Below are 27502 nucleotides of genomic sequence, written 5' to 3'. Positions count from 1 at the left end.
CCCCCCCCCCCCCCCCCCAAAAAAAAAAAAAGAAAAAAAAATTGGCAGGCCTACATTCTGAATGGAGGAAATTCCATCCACAGAAAGGGGAAGGATTTCTTTAAAATAGGACAACTTCAACACAACCTCTTCCCTCATAATAATATAACGAGAATGTTAACAGCAAAAACTAAATTACAAGTAAAAGACTCACTGTTTCCGAACCATAATACTGCACGATGTTGGGATGCCGCAAACGACTCAGTAGAGCAATTTCCTACCATAAAATTAAAAAGTAAATTCTAAATAAAAAATAGAAATATTAAAGAGTGAAAAACGGAAGCACTAAATGAGATTTGCATAAAATGGACCTTGTACCTGCATTAATTGTTTAGCACTTTCCTTAGACTTTGCATCATCAGAAAATAACGTGACCTCCTTCATTGCACACATTTCTCCACTTTCGCTAAATGATTGCAATAAATGAACCAAAAAAAAAAAGAAAAGAAGCAAAAATCAGAGAGCATCACATTGGAAGAAAAAAACAAAGACATGTTACGTATTATGTTATCGGTGGTAGAAAATCAACCATGTTACGCACTAAAACAGACAGACCTCACAAGTAAGAGAAATAAATGGCATCAATATTATAATAAAGGTTTAATAGCTACAGCATCATAACTAGTATTGTGAATGAACAAACTTTTGCATGAATCAGTGACATTGACAAATAAAATGTTTACTCTGTTAACATACCTATTAAAACCAACATATACGTGCCCAAATGTTCCCCTACCCAGTAGCTTCCCCTTTTTCCAGCGTGAACCTGGGCTTGCTGGATTCTCTGTCCTTCCTGGACTCCTAGGAACTGTAGGAGATGTGACTGCAGAATTTGAATGCGAAAACGGTGAAGAGTTTGAGATTGCTATGGGAGGAAGAGGCAAACGATGAGTTTGTTTCTCATCAGGCCAGCATGTTTGTGACTCAGCAGGTAGAGCTCCTGCTCTAGGATGAATAGGCGTGACAGCACCACTTTGAATTCTGGAACTAGGGCCGGGGCTAGTCATTCTAGAACTAGGTACTGGAGAATATTCAGGGCTACCCCTACTTTGTTGCCAAAAGAAGTGGCCCGTCATATCACCTCCCATAGAGTTGTGCCCTGAATTGTGACCAGAACCAGGACTAGAACAATGGCCAGATCCACCTAAAACGACATCTGGGTGAGATTTTCCAGCCCAAACAGCAGCGTTCACGACTTGCTCAGTGCCAAATACCCTCATAGGACTTCTGGAGGGACTAGACATAGAACTATCAGGAGCACTAAAGAAGGCCCCATGGCGAGGAACTTGTAGATTTGTTACTTTGCTGCTTAAAGGCCTCCGTTTGGGTATTGAAGCACTTTTGTGAGGAAATGGAACATTTTCCGCTTTCTTTCCCTCTTTTAAATGTATTTGCACGACAGTAGGAGACTGATCTTTGACAGTTGCACTTCAGAAAAATCCATCAAATATGTAAGGGACAAGTAAAATAATAAGTTAAAAAACAATGCATCAGATGCAAGCTGACTGCTGTAGAATATGGACAAAATGATGCAAGTAACCTTATTCAGCCATTCAACCAAGACTACGGACAATGAAAAGAATGACTCCCGAATGAAAGATAAAAAATTAAATAAAGATGTGAGAGCATACCTAGGTTCAGTAGAAGCTATCACAGTTCTAGCCCCAATGTCAATGTCTGTTGCCCGAGGACTACGTTGTCGTGAATCGTTGGGATCATCACTATCACTCAAGGACTCACCAGAGACTGAACCAGTGACCAAATCTCCATCCAAATCTGCAGGACCTGGCCTACTTCGAATACATGCAGGTCTAGGGAGGGGTAGGAATGAAGATGTCTTGGAACTTCTCTCTAATTTAGATTTTGCTGTCACACCAATGCCAGAATCTGTGCGACTTATACCCACACGGTGCAAATCTGGAAGTGGAAGTTTGTGAGAACGTGATCTTTCAGCAAAACTTTGACATCTAGATACTTCTTTGGAAGGTGATGGTGATCTTGATAGAGGTGATTTAGACCCCTTCTCAGATATAGTGTCACCACCACGTCTACGAGAACTTCCTGATCTGCAGTTCACTTTCCCTTCAGGTGGATTCTTAAACTTACGGTGTAATGAATCAATGAAACTTTCCTTGCTCGCTTTCTTCTTCACTTCTTTGGATGACGACTTCCCCCACCATGAAGGCATTTTTGGCTTTTATCCTAAATTATGTGGATGAAGCAAAGAAGCCACTCTAAATTGAACTCTCTCTGCAGGAGAAAATATTTCCTGAAAACGGATGATTAAGCAGATGTTACACTTCCAAGGCATCCGACAAGTAAATGATACCCTTCATACCATAGACACGCTGGTAAAGCTGTGACTGAGGACCCAAACTACCACTTCAGCTAAGATTTGAGAAAGCCCAACAATCAGGAACTTGTAACAAAATCCTGCATGAAAAGGAAGTGGAAATTTGAATGCTTAAGATACCAAGAAGATGATGTATCTGTTAGAGAAACAGCATTCTATTTATTATTATAAAAATTGAAAACTGATCCAGTTAGAATTTAAATAATATATATATGTTCTAAAAAAAATGTCTAGATAGTCTGAACGAAAAGTGAGCTTGTGCATGCAGGAAATTCAGGATTTCACGACCTCGGATACAACAAACATGTTCCAAGCAAACTCTGGATCCATTAGCTTTATATTCTTCAGCAGCAATACTGCAAAAACTGGGTAAGTTTCTCTAAAGCTTTTGAAGTCTTCCAATGCATACGAATCACTACCGACAATCACAATCTTACAGTTTGAATCTGAGGTTCAAATTTGAAAGGTACAGATGAGACGATTGGACAAATAGTGCCTTTCGTGGCTGATATGGGTCCACAATCACAAAATACCTTTGAATCTTTGAATTAGGAAAATAGTGCAAAGATTTTTCAAGCACTATTTGACTCTCTTTAATAATCCCCAAATCTACTTCTTAATTGGAGACAGTCAAATTTCTATTATCTTAACATTGATAAATTTGAGATTTTTTCATGATCCCCAAATCTACTTCTTCAATGGAGTTATAAAACTTTGTCCAGTTTCTCACGTAATTACTTTTATTGATATAAAATATAGTCCTTGATCTGTATTAAAAGAAAAGTCTCATTGATGGAAATGAGAAGGAAAAAAACAAAACAGAATAATAAAAATAAAGAATCAAAAGTGGTAAGCAACTTTTAATCCTCGCAATAAGGAAAACTAATGGTTAATGAGAGCTTGAGACCATTAATTACACCGCCGAACAAGTAAAAACGATTAGACAGTCAACATACCCAACATAAAATCGAATGATTCTAGCTGCCTTCCACTCCGAAGAACTTCTTATTAAGGAAAGGTGGGAAAAAATTTGACTAGATCAGATGGAAAAAAAAAATCCAAATCCAAATCCAAATCCAAATCCAACCTCTAATCGCTTGTGTTATTTGATATAAACCAAAATTCCCACTGCAACAAAATGAACTGAACCATTAAGCTCTGTCGTCGCCAACCACACTTCCAAATTTAATTTCCTCCATTTCTTTCCCAAGCTTATTAGGAAATCAAACAACGAGCTACACGTCCATCGCGCACGAAACTATACTCTACGATACAGATCTACCATGAATCTAATACAGATAAACTAGCACAGTGACTAAAGAAACTAAAACCGGATAATCAACAATTTACTAAAATTAGATTAAAAGAAAGAAATGAAGAAGTGTTACCTTAGATATCGGAAACTGCAAATTCCAGTAGAATCCCACTCTACTCGCCCAAATCCTAGTGAGGTAGACTTCCACAGTAATTCAAACTGAAGAGAAATTAGAGGAATCGAAACCCTAGAATCCGAAATCACAAATTATCAGAGGCGAAACGTTACATCAATCTTCTCCATTTCATACTGAATTGTGGGATTGAGAAAATCGCGTAACGAAAGTGAGAGAGAGAGAGAGAGAGAGAAATGAAAGAGAAAGAGTCTGCCTCAGCGACGACATGGAGTTGTCGAAAGTTGATATTTTTAATATATTTTAAGAAATGCGTAAATAAAATAAATTATTTCATCATTCATTGCTTTTCTTCTCTCTTTCTCTCTCTAGAACCTGCCACCAAACTTTAATAAACCTTTTTTTTATTTATTTTTTTTTAATATTTAATTTTTCAACTTTAACTTTCAATTTATTATTTATTTTATTTTAATCGTTTCCATTATGTTACGTGATTATGTTTCCAACATTATGTTATGTCAACCATATAATACTAACATTTTCATTATAAATATATATAATAATGAAGATATATTATTGTCATAAATATTTATATAATATTCTTCTCAAAATTGAGTGTTGACTTTTTTTTTTTTAATTTTTAATATGGAAAATAGAATATGAACACATGTCAATTTAGTCATTAGTTCACACCGTTTAAAATTTTCAATTATAATTTCTTATTTTTTTCAACCATAAAAACTAAATATGAATTTTATGAAAAAAAAAATATAGTTTTTTAAAATTTGGGAAAATATTCCAAATTAGAATTTCACAAATTTATAATTTGGAAAAAATAATTTTAATTTTTATAAGTCATTCTTTAACAATATAGCTTTTTACTCCAGAGATTATTATAATATTGTATTTATTGAACTCTCCTGGATAAATATAAATATAAATTATTAGTTATAATTATATTTTTATAAAAAAATAAGAAAAAAAAAGACTAATTATTCGTGGGGCCTTAATTATTAAGTAAATAAGTGATGATGTCTAATGCAGTAGACTTCATCATTTTGTGCCTTTATTTATTTATTTACATTCTTTTAATATAAAGTTGGAGAAATCATATGGATAATAGTTAGTGCATTTACTTTTCATTTAATTTATTTTTTAAAAATTGAATAATCCATATTTTAATATTTAAAAAATTAAATTTAAATACTACTATACTTCTTTTAATTTCATAAATAACATATTTTATAGTAAATTTTGGGTCATCATGTAACGTTTTGTGCTCGAGATTTGTAATAAAAATTGGAAATTGGATTTAACATTTAATAGTGAATAATGTTTTCACAAACTAATACGAGTCGTTTAAACATATTTTGTCTTCATTCACATGTTTCTTAAGAAATTTTTAAGTCACCAATATAAAAATACGTCTCGTTTATATAGATAGTAATTATTAATTCTTTTAATTTTTTTTAACGAACATATCTACAAAACCGAAAAAATAGAAGATAAAAATATTATTTAACAAAAGGCTTTAAGAAATGTAATTTGAATATCCCTTTTTCATTTTTCTTTTTTCTTTTTTCTTTTTCATTTTGTTTTTTTGGCAGTCACAATACTCCATATGCAACTGGTGGCTGATTACGGATTTACCCTTTCGAATTTGGGCCAGTCCATTATTTGCATGGGTTTACTTCGACAGCGTGTTGTCCGTATATATTTTTGGTCAAATTGCATATTTAGCCCTCAACTTTCCAAATTTACTTCTATGGGAACTTGAATTTTAAATTTTAAGTCTTTACCATGCAATTTTTTATTAATCCAAAATTTGAAAATAAAGAAATATACGTTAAGACGTTTTACTTTTATGGAAAATAAAAGTTTGAATAAATGAACCAAACCAACCTAACTCAAATATTTTATAATGGATTGAATTCATTACTTAATAATTTAAATTTAAAAAAATTGTATCACGGAATCGTATCTAATAAATATTTTAACTCGGTCAGCTCAATCAATGAACGCCTCTCGTTGAAAAAAGATCGATCGAACAAATAACATCGATACTTGTGCCTATTTTTGTAAATTATTATCATATTTTGAAACAAGATGTGATCAGTTTCATAAATTCACACATCCTTTTGTTTTCAAAGTTGAGATGATTCTTAGCATATTTCTGTTTATGAGATGACTTTCTTACATAAAGGATGCATTTTCATTCTTTCAAGCTTTAAATGATTCTCGAGGTTGATTGAGTAAAGGAATTTCAAGGGACAATAATCTCTTGTATTTGATTTGTCTTATTGAAATGAGAGTATAACTTGTTTGTATAATTAATTCGATAGAATAACTATTATGCTTATTTCCAATCTTAACAAAAATAAAATGTGGATCTCCAAGAAAGAAACCACATAATTATCTTTGATTCTCTCCACCATTCTTTAAAATACTTTAAGATATGCAGATAAAAAGCACATTACAATAACTTTAGCTATGCTTTGAGTTTCAGTCTTGCGATCGTACTCTTCGAGCAAAGTGTTTTACGTGTTAGTTGGGCCTCTAATCCGCGTAGATCAAGGGTGAACACTCATCGTTTACGACATGAACTACCAGACCGCTACCTTAGCCCTTTAGAGATAAGAACGAAGTAGTGATCGTACTTCTCAGGCAGAGTGTTTCACGCATTAGTTGGGCCTCTAATCCACGTAAACCAAGGATGAACACTCGTTGTTTACGACATGGTCTACCAGACCACCACCTTCGCCCTTTAAAAGTAGAGGCAAAGTTGCTAGACCAATAGAGAGAAACGGGCCAACTATATATAAAATTGTGTTGCATTAATACTAAATATTAAAAAATGGGTATTTATCAATTCATATCGATTCTCAACTCAACCATATTTGGAACAATTGTGTCATACATAAATTTGTACAGACTTTTATCAAGGAAACACTCTTCATATCTATTGATGAACTTCAAACGAAATCTACAGTTCTAATCATTCATAAAAAAAGCAAGAAAAAAACAAAAGGAAATCACTTTATAAGAACTAAACCAATGGCAGTGACAATGAGAGTTGAGGGAACTCCAAACTTAAGATGATTCCAGAAGGACAAATTGTAGCTTAGCTGTGGAGTGCGGCGAGCCTGCTCGCACACAATCAAGTTGGCAGCTGAGCCTAACAATGAGAGATTTCCAGCCACAGTACTGATCCAAGCTAAAAGCAGCCATGCCCGTTTCTCTTCCATTGGAGATATCGCAGCAGCCGACGCGGCGACACGTGCTCCAAGCAGTAGAACTAACAAGATCACACTCAAAAAGCATAAGATATGATGGAATTGGAAAAGAAAATTGAAAACTTGGAAAGCAAGGAGGAATTTAGTACCAGTAGGCACGTTTGAAGCCAAGTTTGAGAGGTATAGTATGACAAGAGCAAGCACAACAGTCCCAGAAACACGATCAATCTGAGCATGCGGCTCCATGAAATCCCAAAAAGCACTTGGCAGTCCAGTCTTGTTGAACCCATCAACCGTCATGAACATCCCACAAAAGAACACTAAAAGTGAATAGGAAACCTTTTCTAGGCATGGCTGAGCATCCTTGAAATCAAGAACCACAAGAGCGAGTGCAGCAGTCACTGCAGTCCATGACATGTTCAGCCCCATCAACAGAGCAACAAGCATTCCTATAGTCACAAGATAAACGCAGCATTTCCATGCAATCCTTCTCCATTTTGTGCTCCAATGCTCCTTTTCTTCAGAGGACGGTAAAGATACTGATTCTTTCTGTTTATCCATTGAGTTTAGGCTCTTAGAAGAAAACCCTTCTTCCCTTTTAAGAGAAGATGCATCTGATATTCTTGCCGACTCTGTCAAAGCACTATGAGACCTGTGGATTTCATTTTCTTTTGAACTTACTGATCTTTGAGTTTCGACGTTTGCGTTCATCGAATCCAACCGAGATTCCCATTCCGGAGAGTTAAGGGATGGAATTTGTGTGTGTGACAATCTGGCAGGTGAAAATCTATGAGAAAGAACAACTTCATCTGCTACAATTTCTGAGGATGGATCTTCTTCATCCTTTTGAACAGATAGCAATTTCCAATATAGGATAAGAATAATTAAAGCGTTTACAACAACACCAACAAGCATAGCTGGGAGTATTCCAACCACAAATTCTCCAAAAGGGATTTTACTCTGAACAGCTATCACCAAGTTTTGGGGGTTGCCAATAGGTGTGGCTGAAGAACCAATGTTTGCACTTGATGCAAGGGCAAGAAGGAAGGGACGAGGTGGAAGATTATGTTGCCTAGCAATTTTCAAAACGAACTCGGTCAAAACCACACACGACGTGTCGTTGGTGAAGAAAGCACTTGAAATTGCAGATATCAGACACACTCGACAAATCAAATCCTTTGCTCCTTTACTCCTCCATGACAGCACCTTACCCAAATACTTGAACATATCAGCTCTTTCAAGATAAACACTTACTACCATTGTCCCAAATAGAAGACCAAGTATTGGGAGATCAATGGCCGCATACGCTTGGTCTGGAGTTAGGACTCGGAACACGACCATTAGCATTGCCCCCAGGAGAGACCCTGCAGTTCTCCCAACTGGTAGAAATGGGATAGCAGGGAAAACAGCTAATAACCAGAACGTTGCAAAGGCAATTGAGCCTAGAATCACTTTTACAGTATGATCCATCGCCATTTTCGCAACAAGATTCGACTCGAGTCAGCCTTGAACCTGATTGACTCGAATTTTTCGAATGTCGTTTCAGCACCAGAGTAGCCGAGAGTATCTTGATTCAACTTCTGAGAAGAAAATTTAGTTTGCATATCTTATCAGTCATATAAACAAAAAGAAAGTATAACCAAAATGATGGAATACAAAGACAAAATTTCAGGAACCTGATCTATGTAGCTTGAAACGATGACAAAATTTCTGAACATAAACCATCTGTGAAGAATTTATACAACTTACTAAGAGATAAATGCTGATTGAGCCAACTTGTTCACACTTCATCTATATTTTTAACTTTGAAGATAAGAAGAAGTCCACTAGCTATGTAACATTAATTAACATAAAGTTCAAGAACCAATATTAATCTAATAGCTACAACTTTTTGAATTATAAAGATATCAATATGGTTTTAAACAGTGCTTTGAAACTCGGCCTTGTCACCCTCAAATTAGCCATTGCCATGGAATTCAGAATCCAAATCTTCCAAGAACAATAATGGAATTACGAAATTCATTGACCAACAACAAGAATTTGATCTAACAACGAAATGTAAATGCAGGTTTTTCACATACTTCAGGAAAGGGCAGCTTCAAGCTCTCATGACTTAATCATGGAGCTTCAAATCTTCAAATCTTCAAATCTCCAATCAACAAGAATTTGATTGGGATGTTAACAAATTTCAAGTTTAAAACACAAAAGATTAAAAGGAATCAAAAAGAAGAACTTACGAAAATTTTGTTTGCATCTGGATCCGAAAAGAAGAGATCTAACTCTTGCTTTCTCTTCGAAAACGAATGGGAATCTAATCAAAAGTGGATATTATGGAAGCTGCTCTCACAGTAATTCAGAGCAGAGAAAAAGTTGGACTGCTTTCCTGTCCACATGGTGAGCTCTCAGCTTTTAAATGAAATAATGGTTATATAAAGACAGAATTTATAATCGGTCACCGATTTCATGCCTATTTCGTCGACCAGTTCAAGTTACAGGGAATGTGATTCCCAAATCCATTACTAAATTAACTCCTATTTTTTTATTTTGTCTGACAAATAATTGAACATTACTATTCATCGATGTGTTCGTCATATTAGCCGTTCATTTCTTCGCACCCTATTTATTGTGAAGATCGTGAAGTTTTTTCATACTATTCCACAAATTGGGACAAAGGTTAATAATAAAGGCTAAGAATCATCCCTAAACAGTTTACCATTTGTCCTTTCAATCTCTTCGTATCCATTCTATCACAGTCAGCGGCGGGCTCCACCACGTCGCCGGTGTAACCGTCGATCTTTCTTCCTCCGAATGAGGATCTCTCCTGTGAAGGTTCTACCCTGGATCACGTCAACAAGCGCACCTGCAAACGGCAAGTGAAGGCTAAAAAGACAAATGGCGGCGGCTACCGGCGATCCGCGACCGGCGGAGGAGAAAGGTGGATCGTGGGCCAGGGGAAGTGTGCTGGATTTGTAATTAATTGTTCTTATCATATTTATTTTCCTTTTTTTTCAATGAAAAGACACGAAATAAAATTTTGAACTCAAAAAAATAAAAAAAAAAATTACAATTTTTTTTTAACCTTTAATCATTGAATTCATGGCATTTAATAAAAACTTTAGAGCAATCATTTCGAAATTTAATACAAACTCAATTATTTATGTACTCCACATAAAATCTATATTATATGTACGGTTGCCAATTTTCAAACTAGATTTTTTTTGTTTCTCTTATTCTTATTCAACAGATTTTATTAAATTCACTCCATTTTTATATACTAAGATTTTATTTATTTATTTTTTGGAAATTGGAATTTAATTCAATTAATAGAAATGTTATGTATTTATTGATTTAAATTTTCATTTTATATTGTTAAATTATAATATGAATAATAAAAAAAAAATGTTAGCTGAATTAAGCTGGAAACTGGAAATAAAGATTATACTCCTCGACCTCGCTTTATATATATTATTTATTTAAATTGAATATATTTAAGATTATATTATATTATATTCTAATATTTAAGTTAAAAGAGGATATTGAAGTTTTTTATTTTTTAGAATTTCTAACATTACAATTTAAATTTTTAGAAATTATGTTAATATAATATTATATTATATTTTTGTTACGAAACATTATTGGATTTATTAGGACGTTTTACCATTTTCAATAATAATTATATTAAAAATAAAAATTGTCATTGTTTTTTTCTTAATAATAACTTTAAACAAAATTAATGGAAATTTTTTAGCGGAACTCGAATTCCATCCTAACTCCATAAAAATAAACTAAAATTTTTTCGAGAATGGAGATTGAAATAGATGATGAAGACAAGGACGGAAAGGTTTATCTGTCTCCTGCCCACCCGCCTCATAGACATCTTTGGATGAAAGTCGATCCGGTAACAAAATTAATTTTATTTTTAATTATTTTTAGTTTTTTTTTTCTTTTTTTCATTGCATACCATTTTTGTTTATTTTATGTTTCCAAATTGTTTTTTATTTTATCTATGAAAATAAAATAAAAGGTCAAATAGTTTTCTATAATAAGAAATTATAAATTAGATAATAACCTTTGTTTCCTATAATTGCAATTGATCATTATTTGTTTCCAACCAAAAAAAAATGTGACAATTATAACATAACATATAAATATGGTTAAGACTACGACCGATCATTATAAAAAATGTAACAAATTATATAGTTTCGTAAAATTTCACTTATAATAAAAAAAATTATGAAATTATGACATTTACGTACATTTCCTAAAACTACAACAGACAGACAGATTATAACAAAAGATTTGTAAATTTTCTAAAACTATAATCGATCATTATTAATTTTTCTGACTAATTAAATGCGTCGAATTATAACTAGACACATAATGGATAAAATTTAATCAAACGTTGAAATTGAACCACAAACGTACAATATCATATGATGATATGATATAGTAAATAAATTTGATTGGATTAATGTTATAAGAATGTGTGAAACATGAAAGTAGATTGGTACCCACCAATGTCTCATCAATAATAGACTTACCAATAAAGAAAATTAAAAATAAAAGGTGTGAAACTCCTCCTAATTTCAATATATTTCCCACGATAATGTTAATTAATATTAATTAGCAGGCTTAATAATTTTATCGACTAGACTTATAAACGTTTACAAACGAATCTATTTAGATTTTCTTTAATTTCATTAGTATAGCGTAGAAAGAAATCTATATTAGTTCGAGCGTCATTTTAATAAATTATTCTCTGAATTTAAAATTTATCATTATGACTAAATTTATAATTATTGTGTTTTTCAGTTTGATCGTACCTAATTTTTAAAATTTCAAAGTCATTAACTTTTTGAAAAGTTTTTTTATTTTTATTATTATCGCGAACGATTACTTACAATGTGAATACTAAGTTACGTGTTGATAAGTTAATCGAAAATATATATATTAATCAAATGAATTCGACCCGCGTTAACTCATAAGATATAAAGTTGGAGCACTTTAGTTAACCTAATTCATGATAACTTATTCCATTCACAATCCCGAAGTTATGTAATTGCACTTAATAACAGCCACGAAACCAAAGTAAAAACACTTATCTTTTAAAATTATATAAATTAAAATTAAAAAATAATAAATATTTATATATATTATTGAAAAACATATTTTAAAAAAAAAAGTGTACGTGAAAGGGATGGAAATTAAAGAGAGAAAATTATAAATTTATTTGGAAAAATAAAAACTTTAAAATAGGCATAATATTAAAAGTTGCATATAAATTTGTGGATTATATTAATTCAAATAATTTTCAACCATGTCATGTCAAAAAGCATCCCGTTTTCTTTTTGTTATATTTCGGTGTTAATAATTTATTTAGAATGATTTCTAAAGTGGTTCCTTCCACGTAAAGCAAATTTTCTATCAATGTTCTACAAAATAAACTCGACAATAATTTAAATTTAGATTTCTTTTGTAGATATAGGTTCGACTTGAATTATTAAAAAATTGAAAATTTTAATTGAATTTGTGGAAAGTAAAATAAATAAATATATATATTGAACCCAATATAGTTTTACCGCCTTCATTTGAACTTAACTCAATCTATATTAATTTATTTATCAATGTTTATTTAATAATAGAAAATAACGATATTTTATTTCCCTTCATTTTGTTGCTATAGGTTAGGCAGCACCAACCTATTGAATTGTATCTAAGGATAACTGCATTATCCCAATACGTTTATGAATATAAATTAATTATAAAATAAAATAAAATTTGAGTGATTTACAGGTCAATATGCATTAATAAAACCTCAAATATTACAATTTATTAAAAAGTAAAATAATTTTTTATTAAAATTTTAAAAAAATTACAAGTAAGATTAAAGAAACTAGAATTTAAAGGTTAAGTATTAAAGTAAATAAAAAGATTTTTTTTTTAAATTAAAAAAAAAAAAAAAAAAAGTCTGCCTCTTAGTAGCCTTTCCTTTTTCCTTTTCAAAACATTACATTACATTGGTGGAAGCCTCCTCGACCTATAATACTAAAAGATTCTACAAAAGAAAATTTGGCCTGTCCGAAAATTTGGACAGTTGGACAGGTGTTAGACACAGGTGTTAGACTCTATCGTGTTACCCCTTAGCACCTACTCAAGATATCTAATCTCATAGGAGACGAGCATAACTAGTCGAGGTTACAAACCTGACTCAAATACCAGTTACTTAAATAAGGTAGCCTGCTCCTAAAAGCAAGAACGAGACAACTCCGGGAAACCTCCGAATGCGCATGAGTTCCATAGCACTAGCTGCCTAAACTCAACCGCCAAAAATAGCTACCATACCTTGAACAGTATACTACTAACTACTTAGCTAAATATATAAATCATTAAAATAGTGATACCTTCCAACTTGTTAGACACCATTAAAGTTCACATGTACCTACAAAAGAAAGTTTAAGAAATAATTATACACGCGTTAAAGCTCGAAAGTTGTGATAGACAATATAGACACAAACCTCTAAAGTTCGTTCAACATTCTTTTTAATGATTGTAACATTCAACTTCCATCTTTATGAAAATATAATGTGACAAAGGCGGTAGCTTCTGGAGGTATGAAAGAAAGATTCACATGGAGCATATTCCCCAAGTCACGCAGTTATGAGATGACAGAAAAATTAAATGGAAAAGCCCCACTCTGCCAGTGAACAGGCTGAAGTGTTTGTTGGGGCAAGTGGAAGCGGGATAGGGTTTGCTTGCAATTGCTTTAAATCGCAATTTGCCTCCACAATTGACCTTTATCCTTCTCTGTAAACCGTGTGGTGTTTTGGGAAGAAGAATGTTATAAATGTGGCTTTCTCAAGGTAGCTGAATTGTCAGTTTCTCTTGACATAGCTGGGTCCCCTTGTTTTGAGCTGAACTTTCCTCTCTTTCACATTAAGCTCGACGTTTTCTAACGTCGTATACTTTCGTACGTCCACTTGGATCCTTATTTAAGAAGTGGTTATTTTGTTCTAGAGATCAAAATAGTCGCTTCTTAAACCTACAAGAATGAGAAATGGACATGTTAAAATATGGAGATCAAAATCAACCAAAGTCAATAATTCAGCATCAAAATACTGTTCATACCTTTTTAGATCAACTATTCATTCCCTGCCTTGAGAAGGAAGTCCTTTGCAGTTTCTGTTTAGGTAGGGACAGCCTAAAAGAACAGCCTTGTCCTGTATAGACTTGGAAGTTGTCAAAGTGAACTTTGGGCTGTCTCCATTCTAACATAAAGGGAGAGTTGTTTTTCCCAGAAGTTTTCCTTGCCTTGAGCCCAGAAGAAGGTCCATTCTAACACAAAGGGAAAGTTGTTTTTGTAGGCAGAACAGCAGAAAACTGACTTAGAACTCTAAAATTAAGATAAATGTGAAGCTAAGTAAACTAAAATCACCGGAGTTTTCCAGAAAGGAAGTTTTCATTGTTGGGGAAGAATGAAATTTCTTATTATTATACAAGACAAGAAAGAATAAAGCACTTCAAAGATCCTATGATTATGAATGATCTACTCCTTGAGCTATGACAAAGAATGCTCCTTCAGTACCCACACTAGTTATCCCTAATAACTACTTTCTTTCTGCTGTCTATTTGAATAGTGTTTTCACAAGGCAACTTTGAAAAACATTCTTTTCCTCCAAATCATTCCATCTGTTATCTGAGATCACAGGTCCTAAAAGTTGCATCTGCAAAGGATGATTACATTCAAATGTACATTCAAAAGGTGGGTTGTTGTTTCTTCTTCTTCTTTTCTTTCTACTGTTGACATCCATGTCAAAATCAGCTGACCCCAGGTTGCAACATTGGGAAGAAAGTCCAGTTGTTGCCTGGACTAGCTTCCTTCACAGCCACCTTTTCATTGGCCCACCATTCTGCACCAATGGAGGCTGTGCTGTGCATTTCTCCTTTGGTTTGGTCAAAGTTGAACTCTTTGAACGAACCAAGATTTACGGCTCGTTGATTTTGGTAGCATTGATCATCCTCTGCTGAAGTTTTTTCCGGTGCTGTGGAAGTCTTGATGTCAAAGAACTCACAACTTTCAGCTTCTTTCGATGATTCTTTGTTTTTGTTTTGAGAGTTTGTGCTTGTTTGCTTTGACTTATTTGCAAGACAACGCGCAACATCTTCACCAGTCAACTCAAATGACACCCTATGATTTGCCACATCATTTTGACATCCAGTTTCTGAGTTGGCAAGGGAAGCCACCTCAGATATTTGGCTGTCCAACAGTAGACCATCTTGCAAGGCATGCCCCAAACCATCAGGAGTAACGGTTCCAGAACCCAATCTTGAATCTTGCCTCACACCATTTGGCGTCACAGATCCAGATCCCAATCTCGAACCCATAGCCATACCATCAGGGGTCAAAGTTCCTGAACCTAACCTTGAACCTAAACCAGTACCATCTGGCGTCAAAGATCCAGAACCCATTCTTGAGATCCATTTGCGAGTCGTAAAATGTTCGAGACCCAAGAGCTTTGGAGCATCTGCCATGCGAAACTCAAGAATGGGGTGTTTATCAGGAAAAGGAGAAGATGTACCAGAGTTTGAAATTACTGATCCAGGTGATATAAGATGGGCACCAGGGCTTCCTGGGTAGGGTTGATAAGGCTGGAAATCACAATGTGAAAGTGCAAACTTCTGGTTAGTCCCAAAACTTTTATTAGTATGGCTCAGAGAAGATGTCAGCAATTTAGCAAATGGTACTTCAGGAGATGAGGGTGTGGTCAATTGCACAGACTCAGGAGGAGGAGTAAAAGGGGCAGTCGATGGTTCAGTGGGGAAGGCAGAAAAGACTGGAGGTGAGACCAACTGGGTATCATATGCGTAAGGGCCTATTGCAAAAATGGACGCAGGTCCATTTGGGGAGTAGTTATTGACTGAAAGAGCAGTTAAAGATAGTAATCCAGCAGGAGATTGAGCATTTGATGGAGGTTCGGACTGGAGGAAAGATGCAGGAGAAGACGGAGGGGCTATGAAAGGCAATACCACGGTGGTTGAAGGTGTACGATGCTCAACAGCAGGGGCAACAGCTCCAGATACTGCAGGTTCTGGAACAAGCACAGCATGACCTATACGCTTATTGTTTTTCTGCGAACCATTTCCAAAACACCAGTACAGACTCCAGCAGCTCCCCCATCTTCGTTTCTGAAGTCAGATAACAGGAGAATATAAATGAAAAAACCAACAAGAAACTGAACAACGATTCCACTATAGCTAAAATACAGTTTTCAAGCCATCAGAGCAGCATTAAAACACTTGTTCGGAAATGTAAGAACTTCAGCAGGTATAGAGCTCTATAAAAGCTCATAGCCATCGATTATGCTGTGTTAACAAAATATTTCATTACTTCCTCGCCTCTCATGTCAGGCAATAGAGAATAGGCTGAAAGGAAGAGGGTGGGCAAAACCTTTCTTCATCAATTCAAAATCAAGCTTCTCAAAATCCGAACTGTTTATGTTTCTAGGCCTAATTGATTAATAAATAATTCAAGTTGTGTACATACCCAACAAAACCAAGTGGTTTCAGACAATTTCTCCATAAAACGATAAACAGGCATGAAATTTTTGAAGAACATGGAGAAATGAAAGTTAACTCTACGATATCTCAGTTTTGAGCCATCCATTCAGGTAGATGATCTAGATCTTGAAAAGACTTCTTAATCTTAATACTAAAGATTTTGGCAGTAAATTGGTCCATAATAAGACGCGTATGATGGTCAAGAACTGAACCTGGAGCATGGAATCTTCCTTTAAACAGAGGCAAAGTTTTGTCTGTCCCCATTAAAAGAATTCTCAGCCCAGGATAAGCTCAGCCTTGAGAGAAAAAACTGAAGCTCAGAAGAGCCGAATTAATTAATATACTGTACAAAGCTACAAGATCCATTATCAGAAACAACTAATTCAACAAATCTGGTGCAAAGTACAAAAGATCGCTAACTAAATTGATAGAAGATCATTTATATTGACAATCTTACACCGAATGAATCCAAATCTCGAGTGAAGTTATTGCAAAGAAACGGGCAAATCGCGCTTGAAATTAATTTCCGAACAACCTTATGTTATCCTTACTCTCTGTTCTAAAAACAAATTGAAAGAAAACTTTCAAGTTACTTTATCCTCAACCTAGCAGCTAAAGCAATTAAGCAACAAGCTGTTGTGAATCTAACATTCAACATCTTCACAAGAAAGCAACACAATCAACAACCAGCAAGCGAAGCAGAGAGTACCAAATCAAAATCTTAGAATATAGAACCAAAAAGGCGTAACCAACACAGTTTTATCAAATCAAAGAAATTCGTTCAGATCACCGACCTCGATGAGATTTTCCCCATCTAAACTCAAAACGGTAAACCAATATCGAGATCAAAGACTTCATTCTCAATCAAATTACTGCACTTTCTCAGTTCCAAAACAAAACCAGACAATAGAATAAAGAAGAAAAAAAAAACAAACTACCTACCGGAGGTGTCGGAGGCTGGACTCGAGCCTCAGCGGAGACGATCGCAGTAGCAGCAGCATTAACCGTATCCACGCTGTTGTTCATGCTTCCCATACCCAGTTTCTTCCAATCCAGAGAGCTCAGCCGCCGGACTTTTCAACAAGTTCGCCGTGATTTCCGATCAATCGACACCGCTAACTCGCCGGCAAAATCAATTACTCTCCAGTGAGATTTGACAGCCAAAAAAATGAAGAGAGAACACTTCTGGATTTGATCTAAGAAATGAAAAACTCAGACCAAGAAAGAGAGAGATTGAATTTTCTCATTTTATATATTACCAAAAAATATATATATAACAAATAATAACCAAAATAAATAAACATATAATAAAAAGTCTGAGTTGGGTGGCTCGCCCGGTATTTATCCTCTGGTTTCCACAATTTTTTAATTTTTAGCACATCTCATGGGACCCACTTTAATTATTCATAATCATAATTTATTAATGGCAACGCCATGATAACTCCATAATTGCTATTATTTTCATTAATCACAAAAAATATATATTCCTCTCACAATACATAAAGCTTAATTATTTCTCTCTCTCTCTCTCTCTCATAACACTCACATCCTCCTTAAATTGAGGGATTTTCTTACTTTTACTGCGGTTAATAAAAAGAAATTTCAAAATCATCGTACTTCCACTTCAGAAATATGGACAAAAATATAGTTTTTTTTAACCTTTGAGTTACCTAGATTAACTGTCTTTTAAGATGACAGTTGTAATTGTGGGTAAATTCTCTTGAAAATTACTTTTAAAAAAAACAATAATAATAAATTCTGACACAATTTATTCATAAACGAACTAGGAGTAAATAATTTTAAAACCAAGTGATTTACCTTGGTTTAAAATTATTTCCAACCCATGGATTATGTTTGTAATTTTTAATTATTTGAGAATGAGGGCTTGTTCGTAATTTCGCACATGTTAAAGTTTTATTTTCTTTTTTTGGGATATTTCAATATACGCATAATTTCGGATGGTGTTGTCGGAAAAAGATTTGTTTCAATTTCATATAATTTAAACCACTCTCACATCATTATTTGTTGACCCACATTTAAATATTTATTCCTTTTTATCTGTTTTTTAATTTTTTTTTTAAATTAGAAATTTCATAAAATTTATAATACACATAATGAAATACTATTGAGTTGTAAAAAATAAAATTATAAGCGGAAATTACCATAAGAGCCTCCGATATAAAGGCCCTTGAAGTTACGACAAATTACAGGATGTGCCATAGGGAAATAAGTGCAGAACGGTGGGCTTTAAATTCCGGTCCCCAACAGCAAAAGGAGGTGCGTGAGATGCTCGTGAGTTCCTTGTAGTCTCATTTATGCGAGTTGTACTCCCCGGCACGTGACCCATGTGACTCTCATTCTGTGGGCCATCACATGCTCTTTCCTAAATTATCATTCATTAAAATTGTTTAAATGTGATTTCACATCATTCTTAAAATAAAAATGAAACATGTTTTTAACCCTTTAATATTTTATTTTACCGTCAAAATTTTAATTTCCATATATATTTTACATTCATTTTAACCTATTTCAAATATTAAAATAGAATTTGACGATGATGACACGAGTTGTGCACGTGATGGAATCAATGGAGGGGTGCAAGCAACGTAAATATAAGCACTTAGGAGGGTAATTTATAATTTAAAGTGAATAATTTTTTTAATAAAAAAATTAGAATTATGTTCATGAATGAATTAATATTATTTTTTTATTGTTACTTTTACTTGGAAGCATAACCCCCTTTTCCTACCCCCCATGTAGTGCACGTGTGCAGATCCACTTGCATTCATATTATGGGTTTTCGGTGTCAAGAAAGTGACTTTTTATTTCTTTTTATTATTTATTTATTTATTTTCCTTTTTTTCCTCAAACTTTCTCTCTCTAGATTAAGCTTGCACGAATGGCTCCCTCATACCCATTATTGAATTGCTTGCTTTATGATGATGATATCTCAACCTCTTCCTTGCCCTCATTTTCTCTCTATCTCTCTCTAAAAAGGCCCTTTTTTTCATACTCTTTTGATTGACACCTAACTTTTTAACCTTTATTCTTGACCTACCTTCATCCTTTTATTTTCTCCAACATTTTGTTCCTTAAGAGTTAACATGTTTCACTTTTTAATATCAATAACATCCCACGGAGTTTCGGTCTTTTTCATGAAGGTCTTAAATGCAACAGTTCAATCCCACCGCTAACAGATATTGTTTATTTTAGCTTATTAAGTATCACTATCAGTCTCACAATTTTAAAATGCATTTATTAAAGAGAGTTTTCTACAAATAATGCTTCGTTCCTTCTCTCATATCAAGAATGTTGGGTTCTCGCTTTTACAAATCTAAACATGTAAAATTCGATGGAGAAATTTGAACTCATGTGGTTTGTTTTTATTGTATGGAGTTATAGTAAGATTTGTGAATTGTTTGCGTAAAAACATGAAAGATTAAGTCTAGACGGTGAAAAATAATTAACTTAGGTAACATATAATATAAATGTTACTATTTTGTTTCCATAATGAATTTTTGTCCATAAAGTTGAAAAATAAGATGAATATCATTAAAACTAGATTGTGGTGAGGAATGGAAAAGTGAAGTGTTAGTGGCTACCTTTAAGCTTTACCAATGTCCACACGTGTGACAAGTTAAAAAAAGAAAAGATATTATTATTATTATTATAAAATAATAAAAAGATGAAAGCCGAAACCCTAAAAAAAAGTAACATGAAAAAAAAAAAAGAAAAAAAAAAGCCTTTTTTTTTTACTAGGCCAATTCATCTATGTGGGGCCCACTAAGAGTGTGGAACTGTTGGATATTTTTCCTCAAAACTGACCCCTCTTATGGGGTGGCTTAGTGTGGTCTAGGCCCCACATTGCAAAAGCTAAACCGGCATACCACATGTTTGAGTTATCAAGTAGGTGGGTGGCTGACCTATAATATTTAAATTAAATGTGACATATTATAAAATATTATATGCTTTTATTCATTTGGTGTTACTGAAATTTATGAGACTTATTCGACTTATTATTTTAATAACTTCATAAATTATATAAACTACAAGCTTATACTAAAATATAAATTTTCTATAACCGAGCCGTTAAAGACATCTGTCTAATTTTTAGAAGAAAAATAATAATAATAAAAGGAAAAAGTAGAGATGCATGTAGGAGACTCGATTTGAGGTTTGGTTTAGAGTGTTCCCTCTATGCCTACAATTATTTATTTATTTTTAGCTCATTCTTTTGTTTCCCTTTAAATTGTCCTCTTCCCCATTTAAATAGTCACTTCAATCATTTTTTCCACTAATATTTTTAAGCTTTAATTCGAAAAATTAGACGAAAACCCTTTTAAATAAATAAAAATACGGCATATATATATATATATGTATGTATGATATGCGTTAATAAAATATTTATATAATTAATATAGTTGCAAAGTAGGGTTATAAATAAATAAATAAATAAATAATGCGTACCTTGAATATAGGAGTTGGGAAGGTGGGGCAATATTGGCAGCCCATGTGAAGCATTTAATTTAGACTATGGTTTTCATGTACGTGTTAATATAATATTTGATATATATATATTATATGGTTTTATCACATTTAACATCTTACATGCTTGATTTTGACTTTGAACCCCTAAGTTTTGAGACAAAATAATAATAATAATAATTATAAATTGAATTATTAAAAATTTATACCTAGATTGGGCCTCTCTGCCATTATAATGTCTGAAAGAGTGAACTTGGGCCCCATGTTAGCCCAATACCCGGCCCACTTACATAAAAAATAATTTGACTAAAATTTATTATTTAGTAAAATCTTTTAACTACAATTGGACAAGAATGCCCCCATGTTAGCCCAATAATTCCCATAACCATGACCTCCAAATTTCCAGTTCCCACATTCCCATTTTCCCCATCTTCTTCATCTTCATCTTCATCTTCCTCGCCCATCTTATACCCCAAAACCGCCAAAATTCGTCTCTCCTTGTGTAATCTCCCTCTGCGTCTCCGGCTTTTCTCTCCATGGAGTGGTTTAAAGCATTTGGGTATTTCAAGCAGAGGAAGGTTTCCCGGTATGGATATACTTTTTGATGATTGATTCAAGTAATAGTTCATATTTGTTTGAATTAAACGTTTATTGATCTTTGTTCTTGTTATGCTGTCTAAAATGGTGTTGTTGTAGAGAGGAGGAAGAGAATTCCTAAGGGGAAGGCTGTTTTTGCATCTTTGTTTGGGGTTGGAGCTCCGGAGGCATTGGTTATTGGGGTTGTGGCTCTGTTGGTTTTTGGTCCCAAGGGCCTTGCTGAGGTGAGTGGTATAAATCATGTAGATGACTGAAATTTTGGAAATATTTGGCTGCCTCAGATGTGTTCTTTTGTTTGCACATTTTAACTGGTTGTGGAACCTGAATATTGAAGTATTAGATTTCATTCTCGTTTAAGGTATCTGTTAGGCTTTGGAGTTGTGCTGTTGATCAAAGTTGGGAATAGCAACATGAAACTTCACTTACCTTAATACTCTACTCTTTATTGTCTTGAGCCACTGTGGAGAATCTGTAGGTTATATTGTTTGTTGATGTCAAGAAGGGTAGCTTCTAATGTTACTGCTCTGCCTTTGATTTGATTCTCTACTAGGGTGAGATTTTCACACCTTATAAGAAATGTTTCGTTCTCCTCTCCAACTAATGTGGGATCTCATGATCCACCCTCCTTGAGGGATAGCGTCTTTGCTGGCACACCGCTCGATGTCTGGCTCTAATCCATTTGTAACAGCCTAAGCCCACCGTTAGCTGATATTGTCTGCTCATTACGTATCGTTGTTAAGCTTACGGTTTTAAAATGCGTCTACTAGGGATAGGTTTCCACAACTTATAAGGAATGTTTCATTCCCCTTCCCAACCTATGTGGGATCTCACAATCCACCCTCCTTAGGCCAGCTTCCTCACTGGCACACCGCTTGGTGTCTAGCTCTAATACCATTTCTAACAGCCTACGCCCACCGCTAATAGATATTGTTCGCTTTGGCCCGTTATGTATTCCCGTCAACCTCACGGTTTTAAAATGCTCTACTAGGGAGAGGTTTCCACAACTTATAAGGAATGTTTCGTTCCCTTTTCCAACCAACGTGGGATCTCACAATCCACCCTCCTTAGGGTCTAGCTTTCTCGCTGGCACACCGCTTGGTGTCTAGCTCTAATACCATTTGTAACAGCCTAAGCCTACCGCTAATAGATATTGTCCGCTTTGGCCCGTTACGTATCGCAGTCAGCTTCATGGTTTTAAAACGCATCTAATAGGGAGAGGTTTCCACACCCTTATAAAGAATGTTTCGTTCCCCTCTCCAACGAACGTGGGATCTCACATGAACTATCCTAACCCCACCCATCAAACAAAAGGGAATTTGTTTTTGATTGAGAGCATCTAGGATATAATAAGACCCTTTGCATCGTATAAAAAAAACTCGAAATGACATTGATTACCAAGTCTTTACTAAGACCTGAAAACCATTTGGACAGGTTTGCTGTAAAGGATATCAGTAAGTACTTTCGTTGGACTGGAATTTAGTTTACTTATATATATGCCAGGTTGCTCGAACTTTGGGGAAGACCTTACGTACATTTCAACCCACTATAAGAGAACTTCAGGTAATCTCATATTTCGGTTTTTGAGATTTTCCAGCATCACTTCTTAAAGACCTTATTGTGGTTCTTTGCTCTTCATGTATGTCCGTAGGACGTTTCTCGGGAATTCAAGACCACACTTGAGCGAGAAATTGGTCTCGATGAAATCTCGAGTCCAGTCGACAGCTCATACAATTCAAGCAAATCAAATACCTACTCAAACCCACCTTTTGTTCCTAAACCAGAAGAGCCTGTTGCAGTGGCTGAACCAAGTGAGTGGTTAACTTATTTGTCATCTATATTTTTATTTATTATCAGCACTGGTAGTATTCTAGGGAAAGATTTCAAAGCTACATAGAAAAAGTAGAATGCCAAAGGGGAAAAGAATATTGGTAATCAGCCTTGGTTCGTCGTCGGGCATCGTGTCTACGAATGATACGATTGGGTTCAATCATTAGGGATATAGAATCATCATTCTGTCAGCCTCGACTATTATACGATAATGAAAGATCGTTTTCTTATGTATATAAACAGCTGATAATTCTTCATCAGCAAGCAAAGCATACACCACTGAAGAGTACCTTAAGATTGCTAAAACCAAATCACTTTGGTCCTATTTGGTAGCTTTTTGGATGAACCTAGTGTTTATAAGCTTTGTTTTAAAAATGCGCTATCACTCTAACATGTATGAACTTGTAATAGGAGGCGTCGAAGCACCTGTCGCGGTGGCCTCCCGAACTCCAAAATCTTGAAGCAGGTAAGGTTGAGGAGTCTACTGCCTCCTCAAGTCCTGGAGCTGAAAAATAAAGTTATTAGAATCGATTTTGAATGGAGGAGTATTTCTTTCAGGTGGTCGATAGGACAGAGATGATTCTATTAGTGTCTTGGAACTTACTCCGTTTCTAGACATTTTGTAAGATGATTTCGTTGGATTAGTAATCAAAATTCCTTCATGACTTCATATAAAATCTTCTACTGAATTTAATTACCCGCTCATTGATATGGTCATGATGAAATGAGGTAAATGATCAAGACTACTTGAAGGATTACATTTTGGTAGGTACTGTAACAGGTTATTACATTTTGGTAGGTACTGTAACAGGTATAACCATGATCGATTCAATAGATCTTCTCTGTACCTATTCAGATTCAACTTGAGAAAAGAACCCGACAGCAACATGAGCCCTAAAGAGGAAAGGGGCAGGGGCACTCCTATTCGAAAGGCACGAGGCGTGCCGTTTGAAAGACTATATATATATATATATAATCCAAAGTTCGATAACAAATATGCCATAATTAAAAATATGCATAGATATTACAAGGTTAAACGAGCACAATAAGAAAAGAAGAAAAAGAAAAGGATAATTAGTTTGATTTCATCCCCCCGCCAGCAGTAAAAAAAGTCGCATAATAGCACTATAAAAGCAATTTCCCCAAGAAATTAAAAATCCCACCATTTTCATCCACCGCCATTTTTTGTCTTCCACTTATTCAACCACTGCGAAACCCTAATTCTCCATGAGAAACTCCTTGTCCTTCTCCAGCCTCGCCATGGCTTCTTCCTCCAAGCTTATCTCCACATCAATGCTCCTCCCTCCGTCCTTCCCTTGGTACAGATACATCATTCCGTCGAATCTGTTGTTACATCCACTTCTCACGCTCTCCGGTTTTCCCCATCCGAAATCCACATCGTACACTTTAAATCTCGGCGAACTCCCCACCGCCACGCAGTTCATTCCCGCGTCCTTGAACTGGAAGATCTTCGGCGCGCTCTCCCATTCTTTGTTTCTTTGATCGATCGCGGCCGCATTGTGTGAAACGATTGCCTTTTGGATCACGCCGGCGCCGAATTCCGGCGGATTCATTAGTAGTAGCCCGGCGGCGGTGCCGGTGAATATGGCTTGGATTAGGTTTCCGAAGTAGCTCTCCGGCATTGGCGGATCGACGCGTTTGCGGCAGTCGGCGAAAACGGTGAACACGGTGATGTCCTCTGGCTTTAGGTTTCGGGCTTGGGTGACGTGGCGCCATATATGGACGGAGAGCGATTGGAAAGTGGAGAATGGATTTGAACCGTCCGATGGTGGGTTTGTTGAGTTCACTTTTGACTTGATCTTGTCGATGGCTGCTTCTGTAAATTTGAAGACCTTCTCCCTTAGCGGTGGCGCCGCCGCCGCCGCTTCCTTCGAGTCGCCGTTGGCAGCGGCGGGTTCCGGCGGAAGCGTTATGTCGAGTTTCACCCGCGTGTTGCGCGCTTTGGTACGCTCGAGAAATGGCGCGACGGATATGTCTTGGGCCCCACGGCAGATCTCAGCCCATGAACTCATGAAATGCCACGTGGCAGTTCCATCAAGTACCGCGTGATTGAACGCGCACCCCATCGCGACTCCGTCTTTAAGCTTGGTTAGCTGGACGAAAACAGAATGTGGTGTTAATGGGCCGTTAGAGACTGATCCATGGCCCAATTACAACTGTTTTTCTCTGGGCCGTTAGAAACAAGTGGGCCCTGGCCCACTTATTTAAAAAATAAAAAATAAATAAAACGTTTTTGTAGCTGCATGGAAGTAATTTAATTCTGACCTGAACAGCCATCAATGGCCTCTGGAGACCTTCCAAGTTGAGTATCCCATTGTAAGGAATGAGCTCCTTCAGGGTGGCGGTGCCTTCCTCCGCCACCAAATCGGCTATGCAGACATCGTCGGCGACAGCTTCAGCCACTTCGACACCTTCCACATCATCGTCATACTCAACTCTAAAAACGCCATCCTTGTCCTTGCCTAGCCTCCCAGCAAGCTGATGAAACGGCTCGAGAACCGTCTCGAGGCCATCCTTGAGCTTCTCCACCATCTCAGGGAAGCGAACCTCGCCGCCATTGTCGCCGTAGAGGAGGAGCTTTTGGTTGTAGTAGAAGGCGAGATAAGGGAGGTCAAATGTGACCAATTGGCACTCTTTTCTGTCGAGTTTCTTGCCAGGTTTGACATGGGTTTTGCCTGTGATTTTCACCTTCAATCCTCCTGTCTCCTCTTTCTTCACAACTTCAGGGAGATCGCCAGCCATGGATATGGAACAAAAAGCAGAGGCAGGGAAATGGGTTGAGGATGAAAAAGAAAAATTAGAGGTGTGGGTATGGAGAGAAGGCCAAAGATGTTAGATTTTATAAGGAAACAAAACAAAAACAAAGTGATTAATATGGTTGGCAGTGCATTTATGAGGATCATGGGTGCAGTTGTGACATATTAATGTACACATTGAAAGTTGAGAACTCCTCTGGGTGTGGCTTTAGATGGAGGTTGAGAAATTATATGGCCTTTCTCTTCTTTTTATCATTTTATTTTTTTAAAGAAATAAATATTGAATTTGAAGGAAATAATCCAATCCTCACAGAAAATAAAATTTTCATAATTGACTTTTGTTGTCTTAAAAGCCACATTTGCTGCCTTGCAGTTGCTGGTGTGTGAGATGTGGACTTAATTGGGGTGGGGATTTGAAGGGCAACGCAGTGGTTGGATTTTAATTGGTTTAGGGTTTGGAAAAATGCAATGCCATAATGGAAAAATAACATATCTGATCAGAACAATCTTGATCATTAATAAAGAAAAAAAGTGAAAGTTACTATCTATACCACAATACTCTTTTTTTTAAGTAGTTTAATCATAAGAATTCTATAGTTAAACGTATTTTGCATGAAACAATTCTGTGTTAAGTAATCTCTTGAATTTTTTCATAACATGCATGTGAGTGAGAACAAAACATGCTTGAATGACTCGTGTTAGTTTGTGGGGATAGTCTTCACTCTAAGAAGCAAAAAGTAAATAACATGATCATGTCACAGAGGATGTAAGAATCTACGCCAGAGTTGTTACATTAGATGCCTCATATGTACAAGTTTGTAAATAAACTTAACCAACATGTGATGGGATTATTGGGTTAACCAATACTTTCAACCACTTAAAAATAGAGAAACACCCAGTTAATATAACGTGTTTTTCTTAAATTCCTCATTAATTGAGAAGTGGGTGTTGGTGTTTTCTTTATTGAAGTTGGTCAAATTATTTATCAAATAATAAAAACAATTATTATTGCTATTGTAAATAATATTAGAAAATAATAATTAAAAAAAATAACCATCTCCCACATGTATTTTTCCAACATTAATGTGTGAAGCCCAAAAAGAGGTTGGCATTCATATAAGCAATAAATAAGGCTTCTCATTTTGGTTCCTTGGCCCCAAAAGTAGTTATATAACATTGAAGGTGAGAGACAGTTAAGATTTAAAAAAAAAAAAAAAATGTTGTCTTGTTAGCTTCCAAAAGATATTC

General features: G+C 35.3%; 5 protein-coding genes across 14 annotated transcripts in view; 1 reads left to right on the top strand and 4 right to left on the bottom strand.

Annotated features, from left to right (window-relative positions):
• LOC111430839 (mitogen-activated protein kinase kinase kinase YODA-like) overlaps positions 1-4059 on the bottom strand; it is an 8487-nt gene extending 4428 nt beyond the window's left edge. The window contains exons 1-6 of one of the 7 annotated variants that reach the window (XM_023067277.1): positions 3781-4059; positions 3480-3681; positions 1671-2472; positions 736-1467; positions 358-445; positions 194-256 (exon numbers count right to left, since the gene is read on the bottom strand). In XM_023067277.1, coding sequence (XP_022923045.1) covers positions 194-256; positions 358-445; positions 736-1467; positions 1671-2227 — 1440 coding nt within the window. In that variant the 5' untranslated portion in view covers positions 2228-2472; positions 3480-3681; positions 3781-4059. Of the gene's footprint in view, positions 1-193; positions 257-357; positions 446-735; positions 1468-1670; positions 2473-2680; positions 2998-3479; positions 3682-3780 lie in introns of those variants that run through there. The other 6 variants (XM_023067276.1, XM_023067275.1, XM_023067279.1 and 3 more) reach the window with 6 other exon arrangements.
• Positions 4060-6627: 2568 nt separating this feature from the next.
• On the bottom strand, positions 6628-9745 carry LOC111430816 (silicon efflux transporter LSI2-like). 2 transcript variants are annotated; one of them, XM_023067230.1, is made up of 4 exons: positions 9727-9745; positions 9251-9396; positions 7163-8593; positions 6628-7075 (listed from the first exon to the last, which is right to left on the bottom strand). In XM_023067230.1, the coding sequence occupies exons 3-4, from the start codon at positions 8487-8489 to the stop codon at positions 6813-6815; spliced, it is 1590 nt and encodes a 529-aa protein (XP_022922998.1). In that variant the 5' UTR covers positions 8490-8593; positions 9251-9396; positions 9727-9745; the 3' UTR covers positions 6628-6812. The 2 variants fall into 2 exon arrangements, with proteins under 2 accessions (XP_022922998.1, XP_022922999.1); XM_023067231.1 differs by lacking the exons at positions 9251-9396; positions 9727-9745 and adding an exon at positions 8690-9204.
• A 4686-nt stretch (positions 9746-14431) lies between these two features.
• Positions 14432-17825, bottom strand: LOC111430767. The gene is made up of 2 exons (XM_023067170.1): positions 17511-17825; positions 14432-16196 (listed from the first exon to the last, which is right to left on the bottom strand). Exons 1-2 carry the CDS (start codon positions 17601-17603, stop codon positions 14829-14831), a joined length of 1461 nt encoding a protein of 486 aa, XP_022922938.1. The 5' UTR covers positions 17604-17825; the 3' UTR covers positions 14432-14828.
• A 3596-nt stretch (positions 17826-21421) lies between these two features.
• On the top strand, positions 21422-24069 carry LOC111430756 (sec-independent protein translocase protein TATB, chloroplastic-like). Of its 3 annotated transcripts, none has more exons than XM_023067157.1 (5): positions 21422-21639; positions 21750-21874; positions 23151-23210; positions 23299-23458; positions 23889-24069. In XM_023067157.1, the coding sequence occupies exons 1-5, from the start codon at positions 21441-21443 to the stop codon at positions 23936-23938; spliced, it is 594 nt and encodes a 197-aa protein (XP_022922925.1). In that variant the 5' UTR covers positions 21422-21440; the 3' UTR covers positions 23939-24069. The 3 variants fall into 3 exon arrangements, with proteins under 3 accessions (XP_022922925.1, XP_022922924.1, XP_022922923.1); XM_023067156.1 differs by lacking the exon at positions 23889-24069 and adding an exon at positions 23571-23799 and having other exon boundaries at positions 23299-23530; XM_023067155.1 differs by lacking the exon at positions 23889-24069 and having other exon boundaries at positions 23299-23799.
• Positions 24070-24424: 355 nt separating this feature from the next.
• LOC111430751 (BAHD acyltransferase DCR) lies at positions 24425-26350 on the bottom strand. The gene is made up of 2 exons (XM_023067146.1): positions 25764-26350; positions 24425-25591 (listed from the first exon to the last, which is right to left on the bottom strand). Exons 1-2 carry the CDS (start codon positions 26238-26240, stop codon positions 24695-24697), a joined length of 1374 nt encoding a protein of 457 aa, XP_022922914.1. The 5' UTR covers positions 26241-26350; the 3' UTR covers positions 24425-24694.
• Between the last annotated feature and the right edge of the window lie 1152 nt (positions 26351-27502).

This window comes from Cucurbita moschata, unplaced genomic scaffold (genome assembly GCF_002738365.1).
Source record: "Cucurbita moschata cultivar Rifu unplaced genomic scaffold, Cmos_1.0 Cmo_Scf00034, whole genome shotgun sequence".
Classification (NCBI taxonomy): domain Eukaryota; kingdom Viridiplantae; phylum Streptophyta; class Magnoliopsida; order Cucurbitales; family Cucurbitaceae; genus Cucurbita; species Cucurbita moschata.
The sequence above is the reverse complement of the archived record's forward strand: the minus strand, read 5'-3'. Positions and strand labels throughout refer to the sequence as shown.